The following is a 15,054-nucleotide window of genomic DNA, read 5'->3' as shown; positions in this document are numbered from 1 at the left end:
GGACTTAGGTCCTGGCCACGTGGGCCTCTTAACAGAGCTGCCTGAGTATCTTTAAAATACAACAGCTGGCTTTCCCCAGAGTGAGTAATCCAAGAGATATCAAGGCAAAAGACACAGTATCTTTTATAACCTAGACTTGAACAGGACATACCATCACTTGTACCATATTCTATTAGTCACACAGACCAGCGCTGACACAATGTGGGAGGAGATTACACAAGGGTGGAAAGACTAGGAGGCGGGATCATTTGGGGTTATCTTGGTGCCTGGATATCACACCAGGGAATCATAATAAATTGTATATAGATAATGTAGACATTTTAATTTTAAATGAATATGTGCACATTCTTGGACCAATATTTTGAGGTAGGGTGAAGGCCTTTACTAGGAGTATGGATCTACTGGGTATTCTGAGACGTCTTTGTTGTAGAAACTATACCTCAAAATCATCATCTGGGTTTTCCAGTTTCCCTTATTTAAAGGAGAAAAAGTTACATGAAAAGCAATGAGTCCCAAATCCCCCTAGGTTTTCATAATTTTCTACCCAATCTTTTACATTTGTCTTCCCCACACCTAGCTTGATGGTAATGTTTATAAGCTATTTGCTTTTATTACGTCTTCAAAACATTCAACTTAGCTTTTATAAAAACTATTAACTGTTCATTTTTGCTTTTGTATTTCTTCCTTTTTGTAATGTTTGTGTAATTTCAGTAACATGCAACTGATGTAATCAAGAGTGAGAACAAATCTAATCGATTCATGGTAAATATACAAGGAATGTTTACACAGATAGACAAATCTTGGATTTCTAATAGTCTTCTCAAACTTAGCATGTCCAAAACGGAGCTCCTGACCACACCAGCCTAAACCTCCTCCCCATCTTTCTCATCCCGGTAAATGAAAACATTTTTCCAGTTCCTCAGGCCCAAAACTTCTTTTCCTCACATCTCACACTCAATCTGTTGCCAAAATCCTACCAGTTCCACTTTTTGTTTTTAACATCTTTATTGGAGTATAATTGCTTTACAATGGTGTGTTAGTTTCTGCTTTATAACAAAGTGAATCAGTTATACATATACATATGCTCCCATATCTCTTCCCTCTTCGTCTCCCTCCCCCCCACCCTCCCTATCCCACCCCTCTAGGTGGTCACAAAGCACCGAGCTGATCTCCCTGTGCTATGCGGCTGCTTCCCACTAGCTAGCTATTTTACGTTTGGTAGTGTATATATGTCCATGCCACTCTCTCACTTTGTCACAGCTTACCCTTCCCCCTCCCCATATCCTCAACTCCATTCTCTAGTAGGCCTGTGTCTTTATTCCCATCTTACCCCTAGGTTCTTCATGACCTTTTTTTTTTTCCTTCTTAGATTCCATATATATGTGTTAGCATGCGGTATTTGTTTTTCTCTTTCTGACTTCACTCTATATGACAGACTCTAGGTCCATCCACCTCACTACAAATAACTCAATTTCGTTTCTTTTTATGGCTGAGTAACATTCCATTGTATATATGTGCCACATCTTCTTTATCCATTCGTCTGTTGATGGACACTTAGGTTGCTTCCATGTCCTGGCTATTGTAAAAAGAGCTGCAATGAACATTTTGGTACATGACTCTTTTTGAATTATGGTTTTCTTTGGGTATATGCCCAGTAGTGGGATTGCTGGGTCATATGGTAGTTCTGTTTGTAGTTTTTTAAGGAACCTCCATACTGTTCTCCATAGTGGCTGTATCAATTTACATTCCCACCAACAGTGCAAGAGGGTTCCCTTTTCTCCACACCCTCTCCAGTATTTTTTGTTTCTAGATTTTTTGATGATGGCCATTCTGACTGGTGTGAGATGATATCTCATTGTAGTTTTGATTTGCATTTCTCTAATGATTAATGATGTTGAGCATTCTTTAATATGTTTAATTCTTTAATATGGCAGTCTGTATATCTTCTTTGGAGAAATGTCTATTCAGGTCTTCTGCCCATTTTTGGATTGGGTTGTTTGTTTTTTTGTTATTGAGCTGTTTGTAAATTTTGGAAATTAATCCTTTGTCAGTTGCTTCATTTGCAAATATTTTCTCCCATTTTGAGGGTTGCCTTTTGGTCTTGTTTATGGCTTCCTTTGCTGTGCAAAAGCTTTGAAGTTTCATTAGGTCCCATTTGTTTATTTTTGTTTTTATTTCCATTTCTCTACGAGGTGGGTCAAAAAGTATCTTGCTGTGATTTATGTCATAGAGTGTTCTGCCTATGTTTTCCTCTAAGAGTTTGATAGTGTCTGGCCTTACATTTAGGTCTTTAATCCATTTTGAGTTTATTTTTGTGTATGGTGTTAGTGTTCTAATTTCATACTTTTACATGTACCTGTCCAGTTTACCCAGCACCACTTATTGAAGAGGCTGTCTTTTCTCCACTGTATATTCTTGCCTCCTTTATCAAAGATAAGGTGACCATATGTGCGTGGGTTTATCTTCTATCCTGTTCCATTGATCTATCTTTCTGTTTTTGTGCCAGTACCACACTGTCTTCATTACTGTAGCTTTGTAGTGTAGTCTGAAGTCAGGGAGCCTGATTCCTCCAGCTCCATTTTTCGTTCTCAATTTGCTTTGGTTATTCGGGGTCTTTTGTGTTTCCATACAAATTGTGAAATTTTTTGTTCTAGTTCTGTGAAAAATGCCAGTGGTAGTTTGATAGGGATTGCATTGAATCTGTAGATTGCTTTGGGTAGTAGAGTCATTTTCACAATGTTGATTCTTCCAATCCAAGAACATGGTATATCTCTCCATCTATTTGTATCATCTTTAATTTCTTTCATTAGTGTCTTATAATTTTCTGCATACAGGTCTTTTGTCTCCTTAGGTAGGTTTATTCCTAGATATTTTATTCTTTTTGTTGCATTGGTAAATGGGAGTGTTTTCTTGATTTCACTTTCAGATTTTTCATCACTAGTGTATAAGAATGCCATGAGAGATTACTACAAGCAACTCTATGCCAATAAAATGGACAACCTGGAAGAAATCGTCAAATTCTTAGAAATGCACAACCTGCCGAGACTGAACCAGGAAGAAATAGAAAATATGAACAGACCAATCACAAGCACTAAATTGAAACTGTGATTAAAAATCTTCCAACAAACAAAAGCCCAGGACCAGATGGCTTCACAGGCAAATTCTATCAAACATCTAGAGAAGAGCTAACACCCTGTCCTTCTCAAACTCTTCCAAAATATAGCAGAGGGAGGAACACTCCCAAACTCATTCTACAAGGCCACCATCACCCTGATACCAAAACCAGACAAAGATGTCACAAAGAAAGAAAACTACAGGCCAATATCACTGATGAACATAGATGCAAAAATCCTCAACAAAATACTAGCAAACAGAATCCAACAGCACATTAAAAAGATCATACACCATGATCAAGTGGGGTTTATTCCAGGAATGCAAGGATTCTTCAATATACGCAAATCAATCAATGTGATGCACCATATTAACAAATGAAGGAGAAAAACCAAATGCTCATCCCAATAGATGCAGAGAAAGCTTTTGACAAAATTCAACACCCATTTATGATAAAAACCCTGCAGAAAGTAGGCATAGAGGGAACTTTCCTCAACATAATAAAGGCCATATATGACAAACCCACAGCCAACATCGTCCTCAATGGTGAAAAACTGAAACCATTTCCACTAAGATCAGGAACAAGCCAAAGTTGCCCACTCTCACCACTGTTATTCAACATAGTTTTGGAAGTTTTAGCCACAGCAATCAGAGAAGAAAAAGAAAGAAAAGGAATCCAAGTCGGAAAAGAAGAAGTAAAGCTTTCACTGTTTGCAGATGACTTGATACTATACATAGAGAATCCTAAAGATGCTACCAGAAAACTACTAGAACTGATCAATGAATTTGGTAAAGTAGCAGGATACAAAATTAATGAACAGAAATCTGTGGCATTCTTATACACCAGTTCCACTTTTTAAAAGGTACCAAGAAAAAAAAATACGCCAAGCATTTCTCACTACCTTCAGAGCTATCATCTTGGTCCAAACTCCCATTACCTGTCATCCTGATTATTTTGGAAGCCTCCTAATTGGTCTCCCTGCTTCATTTAGTGTGTTTGCAGCACATTGGCCAGAGTGAACATGTTAAAAATATGTCAGATTATGTCACTGCTTTGTTCACAATCCACCAGTGGCCACCCATCTTACTCAGAGTAAAAGCCAAAGTCCTTACAATGTAAAAAAGGTTTCTCACAGTCTATCTCCTGCCCCACTCCACTCAGTATTATTTCCCCCTTTGCCTACTCAGCTTCACCCACAGAAGCCTTCTTGCTCTTCCTAGAACATGTCAGATAGGATCCTTCCTGGGGCTTTTGCACCTCCTTCTGGACCACTTTTCTCCCACTCCGTTCCCAGCATTCCCTACTTTTCTGCTCTGGTTTATCTCTAATGCATATCACTTAGTTGTTTATTTGCTTACTGGCTGCCCTCTTCCACTAAAATGTATGTCCCATGATGGCAGGGTTTTTTATTTGTTTTGTGACTGCTGTATCCTAAGTATCTAGAACTGAATATTTGTTGAATGAATGAATGATGAATTGAGGGGAGAAGAGGTAGGCCTTGCATGCTGTGGGTAGCTAGCAGAGTTTATAGGAAGAATGAAGAGCTTTATTGTATCTGGTGAATCTGAGTGGATCATTTAAGACTTTAAGTCATAAATATAAATGTGTTAATTATAACTTGGTAAGTGTAAGGAAGAAAAGGGTGGAGTGAGAATTTATAATGGGGGGACTGATAAAGATTGGGGTAAAAGGAAGGCTTCTCTGAGAGAGCAACATATAAGTAGACAGCAAAAGCATACGTTGAAGTTAGGTAGGTGAAGAGTCCAGGGAAAGAATTCCATGCAGAGGGAATAGCTTATGCAAAGGCCCTGCAGCCAGAATGACCACGGAAAATTCCATGAACTGAAGAAGGTTAGGGTGATGGTATTGATGGGTGCAAGGGAACAAGGTAGATCATCCAGGCCATGCTAATCTGTATTAGAGTAAGTTTAAATAGCTGTTTTAATTACCAATCTAGAACTTTTCTCTAATTGAAGAATGAATGATTTATACCTCTTAAAAGAATTTCCATCCCGAGTAAATAGTGTATGGGGATGGGATGGAGAAGGAAAGTTTTAGTTAAGACGAGAAGGCCTTTTCAAAATCCCTTAAAATATAACCTGAGCACCACTGTGCCCAGGGCTGGAAATTGGAGTGGTTGTCCCTGGTTTATCTGTGTGGATGCTAGTTCGATTTTGTTAATTCATTCACTCATTCATTAAATTTATATTCATTTTATGCATGCAGTGAAGAACTGAAGATCTCCCCACCAGGAAAATGTCGCCGCTGGATTAGTATTTCAGGTTTTAATGTAGGTTGTCTGATGGATTTAATTGGCAGTCTGGTGGTCCAGATTGAGAAGTTCTGTGGTGCTAATATTCGCAAGATGCCTTAATGTAGGTTTAGAAAGACCAGAGATGATTTGCCTTCAATTAAGGAAAATTGGAAGATTATATAAATATTATTTATTTTTATGCCTCCTCCTCCCCGCCCCCTCCCCCCTCTTTCTTCCACTTTTCTCTATCAGCCATTCTCTTTGGAGTTGAAGACCAGAACCAAGAAAAGGAGAGCAACAGACAAATGAAGTGGTCCCCAGTCTGCTGCCCTGTGCTCTCAACAGTAAAAGGAAGGTTGGCCAAGGGTCGACGCTCTGGATGAAGATAAGGCAGTGCTTCGGCTTCTTAGACACCAGGACCGGTAGGGCAGCTGAGAAGCGGGCCCAGCGCAAAGCGGCTGCGGGTCGCGGCGAGTCAGCCGCCGCCAGTTTCTGAATCCCATTCCGGTAGCAACCATTTCCCATAAGGGAGGCAGCCTGCCTTCCCCGGACCCCGCCGCGAAGTGGAGGGGGACCCGCGGGGAGGGGGTCAGCGCAGGGACCCAGAGCCGGGCGACCCGCAGGTCCCGGCGGAAAGTTGGCAGCCACCGCCCCCCTCGCCCGCCTTCCTCCTGGACTCTCCACCCCTCTCCGGGCCACACGGCGGAGGCGGGGGGTTGGGGGAACTGGCCTCGTGTTTTGGAACAGCTGCAGCCGGCGTAGGGCCCGCCTGGAATGCGGGAACAGGCTGCACACCAGGACTTTTATGGAAACTTGCTGCTGGAGCCGGCGGCGGCCAGAGGGCTCGTAGCGGCTGGAGCGGCGGCGGCCGGAGCGCCAGGACCCCTGACCACACCCTGGCGCCCAGAGCCTGCCAGCGCGCACCCCGGACCTTCGCGTGTCGCCGGCTCGAGGCGGGTGAGAGGAGTCGGGGGGACGTGGGGAGGGGGCGGCCGAGACGGAGCCGTTGGCTCCCCCGGGGCGGCGGGGATGCGCGCCCCGGCTCCTGGCCCGGCTCCATCCAGCTGTGGCGACGCGCTGGTCCCCCGGCGCGAGCGAAACGGCCCTCGGAGCCGCTTCCGCGGGCTCGGCGGAGGGCGGACCGAGGTCTGCCTGGCTGTCCCTCCGTGGTCACCGGCCTCGGGCTCCTGGCCACGATTTCCTTGCCCGGCTCTGCAGCTTCAGCTCGGCTTGCGCCCTGTCTGTGCAGTTTCGGGAGCTTTCTCGGTCCTGCAGGGAGTGAGCCCTACGGCGGTGGAGCGGGTGCCGGTCCCCTTGCTCTGTCCCAGGGGTCCCGGCAGGTAAAGTGCCGTGTCGTCCCCCACCACGTGCCCCCGGCGCGGTCTCCGTCTCCGCCGGCAGTGCCTGTTGTTTTTAAGAGAAGTCATTCCTGATCGGTCCCTGTGGAGGCTGGGGACTGAAATGTGATTTAACAGCCCATCATCTGCCCCCTCCCTCCAGACTAGTTTTTCGTGATTCTAACCGATGTCGGATGTTGGGAGTTGGGCAACTAGAGCTGGAAGTTGGAGTGAATGATGTAGTCACCTCTCGAGACCTCCCTTCTCTGTATGCTTTTTGAAAACGCCGAGGCATTCCAACTGTTTGTAAACTCTGCAAAGCTCTACAAATGCTAAAAAATTATTATTAATGGCGTTTATAAAGAAAATAACCTAGTTGAGAGGTTAGTTGATTATCGCAGTGGCTTCAAGCTCTTCATTTCATATTTATTTAATTTAAGGTCCATAATGCGAACGAAGAGAGTTGGAAAGGGGGGTGGGATGAAGAGAGAGTGGGAGAGAGAGACAGAGAGGGAGGATAGAACGAGAACAAGATAAAAATAGCATAAGGATATGCCCTAACAAAATGTCTGTCCTTGGGCTGGAGGCAGGTAAAGAAAAGAATTTAAGCCATAATAAGAACGAAATTAGTTCCGTGAGCAAAGCAACGGGAACATCATTCACCAACTTAATTTTGTTAATGAATTCATGCATGGACCCATTGGCCTTCGAGTCACAGCATAACTATGTGTTGGATAGCATGATTATATAAACTTAGGTATTTATACCATCTTAGTCACCCGTCATTGAGTGAACCACATTATTCTCCGCCAATCCTTTTACAGGTTAAATTGTTGCCATAAGAAAACTCAGAATACACATAAGTCTCTGAAATTCTTTTGAGTTTTGAAGCCCAGTAGGGTGGAAAAGTGCATTATCAACCAAATTGAGGGACAGGGTTTTTTTGGAGGAGGTATATTTAGTATAAGTGAACTTTGATTACTTAATGTAGTTAAGTCAGATTCTTTCTCACAGCTATTAGCCCCCTATTTTTGAAGATATTTTATATTCTGCATGGGAATACTTGAAAGAAAAATGTGGGCAATTCTGTATTTTGTCTCCCTTAAAGAGCCCTAAGCAAAAACCACAACAAAATTCTTTTAAATCCAGTTTACGTTGATACAGTATTGATGTAATTTCCATTTTCATGAAAGAGTCACACTTTTAAATCCATTTTAAGCTGAAATGTAGTGAATAGCAATTTTTCCTACTCATTGAAAATGGAATCTGTGCTGTTTTTGAAAATTTGATATGTAAGACTGATCATTGTCAAAATGTATGTCATCTTGAGATGACTATATTTAGCATCAGCGAAGGAATGCATTATCTAGGTTTTTGAACAGTATTTTTCCCCTGAAATTACATTTGAGGTATTTGGGTTAGGGTTTCGTTTGTGAACAGAATGAAAACTGGATATGTATATTTGGAAGAGATTAATTGGGAATTTAGATTGCTTGAACCCAAGTGGCCTGAAATGAGATACTACTTCATTTAGGAAAAAAAAAGAAAACCTACTGTTACCTTTGAAACACCCTAAAGACAAATAAAAATATTGTTCAAATAAAAATCCATGCCTAAAAGAAAGAATACAATGTAGTAAATGTAGAAAAGTATGTAACAGATGGGCAGGTGTCTGAAAGATTTTATAGAAGAGAGGACTTAGTACATTGTATGTTTGTAGGCCACACACACAAAACATCTTATTAGTCAACTTTATAATTAAGAAGGAGAATGACCTACAGCATTCTTAACAATTTCACATATCTCTATTCTTATTTAATCTGCCTGTGGTCTACATCACCTGTATAGTTTCTTTCATGTTCTCTTTCTTCTGGTTTTATAATTGCAAGATTACATATCTATATACACTTAGAGTTGTTGTATTTTCTTTTTCTACTTAAATGCTCAGCACATAGTTTGGCTTGACTTAATGGTAGTATACTTTCTACACTCTAGGATGGGTGGATTTTTACCCAGAAATCCAACTTATTTATTTAACTTTCAGTCAAATTTGTTTTTTATTATAAAGTTAATACAACCATATTATATTTATGGTTAAAAATTGTGGGGAACTGAAAAGGGGGCTCTCATCATCTGACACATAAACAGTTAGTATTTTGATATAGTTCCCTCTTTTCCCCATGCATAGGATGTTTTTTCTTGCATTGCCATATCTCAATGAAAGTGCATATGTGAAAGCATCTGATACCGCATCTGCCATCTAGTAAGTGTTCAAGAGTTGGTTCTTTTTCTCCCTTCTCCTCTTTTTTTTTTTTCTTTCTTCATCTCTTCCTTTTTGTTCTCAGATTAGAAGACAAATAGTTTGGGGTCCCTAGGCCAGGTTTTGAGGTTGGTGAAATTTGACTTCCACCTTCCTTTCTGTGCCTCTCTCCTGCCCTTTTCTCCCTTTGACTCTGCCTCCCTCTTTCTGGCCAAAATAGGCCTCCCCTTTGTCTCTTTGCATTTTCTCAATGATGCTTGTTCATTTAGATCAAGGGCCACAAATTGGGAGCCAAAAAGCCACTTTCAGCCATAGACATGCTTAAAAATTGTACATTTTACATTAAAATATGGATTTTCAGCCTCTCTTGAAAAATTGGAAGATCTTGGCAAAACCGGGTCCACATTTCTGCATAGCAAGAGTACCCTGGAACTAAGTAGTGGCTCCCTCCTCAGATAGGGTACACACTCTTCTTTTGACATAGTCTCCACTATCCCTTACTGTCTGACAATTAGTCATCACTCATTTATATTACCTGTCAATTATACTACATAACATGGACTTATATTACCTGACCATAGACACTTGAATATGCAGGCTTCTGATCTAAGTATCAATATTAGGGCAGGTCTGAAGCCATGATATGATGGAAAGTCTGCTGGACTTGGCATTAGGAACCTGGACGTTAAATGTTGAATATATATTTTGGTTAGCAGTCCTTCTCTTAAATAATCTGATCATGGGAATGGGAAGGAAAGGTTAACTTTCATTGACACTAATTGCTAGTGTCCATTGAGCTGAAAGGAACCATGTATTGAGAACTAAAAATATTTTAACTGGTGGGACTTTAGAAAGCATAGGGGAGATATCTCTGGGAAAGAAATCTTTCCTAGGAACTCTTAAATAATCCTACTCCTTCCCCATCTTAAGTGTTTAGGAGAGTTTTTGCGACCCTTAGACACTGTTCATAAAGTGGAGTTAACTACTATTCTTCCACCTCACGGCCCCACCCACTTGTTTGGAGCCAGTGGCCTGGGTCTTCCCATTCCCAGCTGTGTCCTTCATTGAACGGCCATCTTCCACTTGAAGAGGGGGTGAGGAGGCCCAGTATCCTCCAGAAATTACTTGGGAAGACAACATCCTTAAAGCCCAATTTCTGGTTTTTCATGATATCTAGTTTAACGTAAACTCACTCCATTTTATTTTACTTTCTATAATTTTATTTATTTGTTTGTGCATTTGTTCATTCATTCATTCATTCATGCATCCTCATCATCAGCCCTCCTTTTAGAGGTATCATTCATAAGTTTCATTTAGGCTGATTTTGGATCAGACAGTTTTCCTCCTCTTTGTTATTTGTTCACTAGCTCAAATATGAATCGAGTTTGTACTGTGTCCTAGTTGTTATGTGAGACGCAAAAGATAAAGAACCAACTAGAGCACAGTTCTTACCTTTCAGGGACTCATAGTATGGTGAATGCTCTTTTGAAAATGTTACACACAGTCATCTGAGGGCAAAGTATTATATATTAATACAGAAGCATGTCAAGACAGGTTGAAAATAAGATTCTTGGTTATAAGTGAGGAATTATATATTGGTAGGAGAAAAAAACTCACTATTTTAAATAGGTAAAATAGGATCTAGTTTCATATTTTTGAGCTGTGATGAGGTTCATGATGTTTTGTAATATAATTTTTAGAGTATAAGGTTACAACCTTCATTACATGTAATAAGGTTACATAATATTTAAGTTTATATTTCTTGTACAAGTGCAAAATTATAAAAATTTAGGGGCTTCCCTGCTGGTGCAGTGGTTAAGAATCCGCCTGCCAATGCAGGGGACATGGGTTCGAGCCCTGGTCTGGTAAGATCCCGCATGCCGCGGAGCAACTAAGCCTACGCGCCACAACTACTGAGCCTGCACTCTAGAGCCCACGAGCCACAACTACTGAGCCCAAGTGCCGCATCTACTGAAGCCCACCCACGTGCTCTAGAGCCCGTGCTCCACAACAAGAGAAGCCACTGCAATGAGAAGCCCGCACACTGCAACCAAGAGTAACCCCCACTTGCCACAACTAGAGAAAGTGCATACGTGCAGCAATGAAGACCCAACACAGCCAAAAATAATAAATCAATTAAAATAAATTAAAAAAAAATTTAGGCTCACATTTTATGAAGCTCAAAATAATGTTGTTTGTTCCAAAGACTGTAAAGAGGTAGGTTTTAACATTTACTTCTAGTGTATAGGTAAGGGTTCTGTCTAAAACCTTCTTAAAAGTTGAGACAAAGAATTTACTTGAGTTTAATGAAATGCAGATTTAAAGCTGTCACTTTCTTGACAGTTCTGTTCTCCTTGAGAAAAGAGATAATACATTAACACAATGAAATAGTTATTGTAAATGATAGCTAGCTATGATTTAAAATTCTTTTCTTGATTCCTGCATTACTTGCTATCTTGAAATATTTTAATTGCGTATCAAAAAAAGTCAAGTAAAGTAATTAAATTTAGAAAATTTAGAGGTCAAACATAGGTCCAATGAAATTCTAGAACAGGAACATTAACATGCATATTTTAAGACCATCTGTTATACTTACTATTATATTCCTCTATGAGACTTACATATTATTTCACAGCTTGAGCTTTATACCTTAATATTCAACCTGGAAATTATAACAGCTCAAAAGTATATACTATTTTTGAAACATATTTTATCAGGCCATTAAGTCATTTTCAAAGACTTTCTGAAGGTTATCTCATTTATTGCTATGCCAGCTGATACCAATATTAGTATATTGTGTATGTATACATATATACAATTCATATACATATACTTCATGTACTTTTAGGTAAAAATGGAGAATGACGGAGTGAAAGAGTAGTTGACTAGAAGTCAAGAAACTTGGAGTCTAGTTCCTTCTTCTTCTGCTGAATAGTTTGCAGCCTTGGATTGGTCACTGAATCTTTTTGAGCCTCCCATTTTTTCATATGGTAAATGAACAGGTTGAACTAAGTGATCTTTAAGGTCTTTAGCGAATGAGCTCTAAAAGTCCATAATTCTTAGCACAAATATAACCAGACCCCATATGTAATTCTGACGGGTAGTAAAACCTGTTCAAAACTGAACTCAATTTTTTACCCCTTAAACATGCTTTTAATGGTAACCCTGTCCACCCATTAACTCAAACTAAGAAACTTGAACTAATTCTTTTTTTTTTAAAGATTTTTTATTTATGTATTTATTTATTTATTTATTTATTTATTTATTTATTTTTGCTGCATCGGGTCCCAGCTGTGGCACGCGGATCTTCCTTGCGGTGCACGGGCTTTTCTCTAGTTGTGGTGTGTGAGATTTCTCTCTCTGGTTGCGGTGTGGGCTCCAGAGTGCGTGGGCTCTGTAGTTTGTGGCACACAGGCTCTAGTGGAGGCTCACGAGCCCAGGAGTTGTGGTGTGCAGGCTTAGTTGCTCCGCAGCATGTGGGATCTCGGTTCCCTGACCAGGGATCCAACCCGTGTCCCCTGCACTGTAAGGTGGACTCCTTAACACCAGACCACGAGGGAAGTCCCTGAACTAATTCTTGACAGTATGCCTCTCCTCACCTCTACCCTCCAAATCTAATTGGTTAAAATTCTTGCAGTAATGCCCCCAGTACAACCCCCTTCCCTGGAGGAAGGGACTTTGTCTTTTTGTTCACTTTCATCTCTCCACAGCCTAGGATGGTCCCTGGCATGTAGTAGGAGCTTAATAAACACTTGTTAAATAAATGAATGAATGGGTCACCATGTCATGTCAATTATACTTCTGAAATGTCTTTTCCAACGTTTCATTCCTAATGCTGCTATCTTAATTCAGGCCCTTATCTTCTCTTGCCAAGATCATTCTACTTGTCCTCCCTGTAGTCTTTCCCCATTTTATTCCAGTTTTCTACACTGCTCTCAGTCTCTTTTTTTTTCTTTCTAGAATACATATCTTATTAAGTCACATTTCTACTTTAAAAAAAATCCTTTGCTGGCTCCCCGTTGACTATAGGATCAAGTCTAAACTGTTTCTAAATATGGCATTTAGGAATCTTCCTATTCTGTGCCCAGTCTGTCTCTCCAGTTTTACCATAGATTCTCTGGACAACTTATAGCTCCCCCAATTTGTACTGGGCTATCAGGCCTTGGTGTTTTTGTTCGTGTTGCTACTTTGCCTGGATGCCCTTACTCTCTTTTCTACATTGCGAAATCCTACTTATCCTTCAAGGTCTAAATCAAATGTCACCATCTCTCTCTGTGTCATCTGCCCTCACCCCAGCCCCCTCCTTAACCAACCATAGTCTTTCCATGAATTTTCCATAATTCTGTAGCCCAGTATATCCTGCTGTTATAGCACTTATTACTTTGTTTTATAATTAGTTGTGGTACCATCTGTTTTTCCTAACAAAGCTAATTGATTTCAAAAGCTGTCGCCTACATTTTGTATACCATCACCAGGCATAATGTCTGGTACACAGTAGGTTCTCCTCACAAAAATACTGTGTTTGTAAATACAGACCTAATCTGTCAAGTTTGAAAAAAAATGCATTCTTGATAAATCATGGACAGGCTATAGTAATATTGCAGTATTCCCTCTGAAACCTATGATGGATACTTGTCTTCATTTAAGAAGACATTGAATGCTTAATATGCTGGAATGGCATTATTAAATCCCTTCATCATACCTTTATTATGACCAAGCTTTTGTTGATGAACCACATGTTCAACCTTATCCTTTGGTCAGTGTTTTGTCTTATTCTTGATAACAATTTGACTGGCTTGCTTGAGATCTTAGACACTTAGAAAAGTACAGTGAGGCCTAATTGTTGTGTTGCTGCTGCCCCTTTAAGGTGGCTAAAGACATTACATCTGCCTGCCCAAACAGAAGAAAAGTTACTTAATACTAGATTAAGAAAAGTGTGTGAGATTCCAGATATAAATCTTTTGGCATTTATGTTACTGAGTATAGGAATTAAGTTGTTAAACTAAGCCTCATTTAGTGTTCTAAAATACAGTAAGGGAGTGCTCAGTCTACTACTTTATTTTTAGAATTAGAACTGACATGATTTGATAGAATATTCTTTCCTATAACTCAGCATATCTCAGAATGTGGTTTTAGAATCCTTGGGAGTCCCCAAGACCCTTCAAGGACCCATGAGGTCCTTCCTTTCCTAAAAACATATCTGTATGAGGCCATGTTTTCTTTATATACTTCAGTCAAAACAACATATCACGATAGTTTGAATGCAGAAGCAGATATGAGAATATACCTGTCTTTTATTAAGCCAGATATTAAAGAGATATTCAAAAATGTAAAACAGGGCTTCCCTGGTGGCACAGTGGTTGGGAGTCCGCCTGCCGATGCAGGGGACACGGGTTTGTGCCCCGGTCCAGGAGGATCCCGCATGCCGAGGAGCAGCTGGGCCCGTGAGCCATGGCCGCTGGGCCTGCGCGTCTGGAGCCTGTGCTCCGCAGTGGGAGAGGCCGCAGCAGTGAGAGGCCCATGTACCGCAAAAAAAAATAATAATAATTAAAAAAAATGTAAAACAATGTCACTTTTCTAATTACTTTTATTTTGGAAAGTCATTTTTTTCATAAAATGTGTTTATGTTGATGTATAATGGGCTTCTTATTTCAAATGACTTAATAAATATATATTTGGAAATTCTGTTTTAATGTTCAATACATTATATATCTATAGATATAATCTATATAATCAAAAGCTTTCTGGGCTCCTCAATAATAGGCTCAGACATTAGGCCTTTTTATACTTTCTTGGTAATTATCTTTCATCCCATGTGGTCTATGAGCTCCATGAAAAGACATATTTTATTCTATATTCATCTTTGTATATGTAGTGCCTTATACTGTCTAGCACATTGTAGAAAGATGTTTAATAAATGTTTCTTGAATTAATAATAAATACATATTTATTCATTTTAGCAAATTTCTTCATTTCCCATTTATGCTTAGTTCTATCATACTCATCACCTCTGAATTTAAGAAATAACATGCAAACCACCTAGTATATGGTACATAATAGGGATTCAGTTGTTATTTTCCACGCTTCTCCT

The 15,054-nt window shown here is 40.1% G+C and overlaps 2 protein-coding genes across 3 annotated transcripts in view; both read left to right on the top strand.

Moving 5' to 3' along the window:
- Positions 1 to 5,686: 5,686 nt before the first annotated feature.
- The window catches only part of NEXN (nexilin F-actin binding protein), a 59,625-nt gene continuing 50,257 nt past the window's right edge, over positions 5,687 to 15,054 (top strand). Inside the window, exon 1 of one of the 2 annotated variants that reach the window (XM_081225187.1) lies at positions 5,687 to 6,319. In XM_081225187.1, the coding sequence (XP_081081313.1) occupies positions 6,141 to 6,319 (179 nt within the window). In that variant the 5' untranslated portion in view covers positions 5,687 to 6,140. Of the gene's footprint in view, positions 6,324 to 15,054 lie in introns of both variants that reach the window. The other variant, XM_081225189.1, reaches the window with a different exon arrangement.
- Positions 6,331 to 9,566, top strand: LOC308612604 (uncharacterized protein). Its single transcript, XM_081225208.1, has 2 exons — positions 6,331 to 7,086; positions 8,892 to 9,566. The coding sequence occupies exon 1, from the start codon at positions 6,396 to 6,398 to the stop codon at positions 6,708 to 6,710; it is 315 nt and encodes a 104-aa protein (XP_081081334.1). The 5' UTR covers positions 6,331 to 6,395; the 3' UTR covers positions 6,711 to 7,086; positions 8,892 to 9,566.

Source organism: Mesoplodon bidens (genome assembly GCF_964165515.1).
Source record: "Mesoplodon bidens genome assembly, chromosome: 2".
NCBI lineage: Eukaryota > Metazoa > Chordata > Mammalia > Artiodactyla > Ziphiidae > Mesoplodon > Mesoplodon bidens.
Note: the sequence above shows the minus strand (reverse complement) of the source record. Positions and strands in the feature narration are given on the sequence as shown.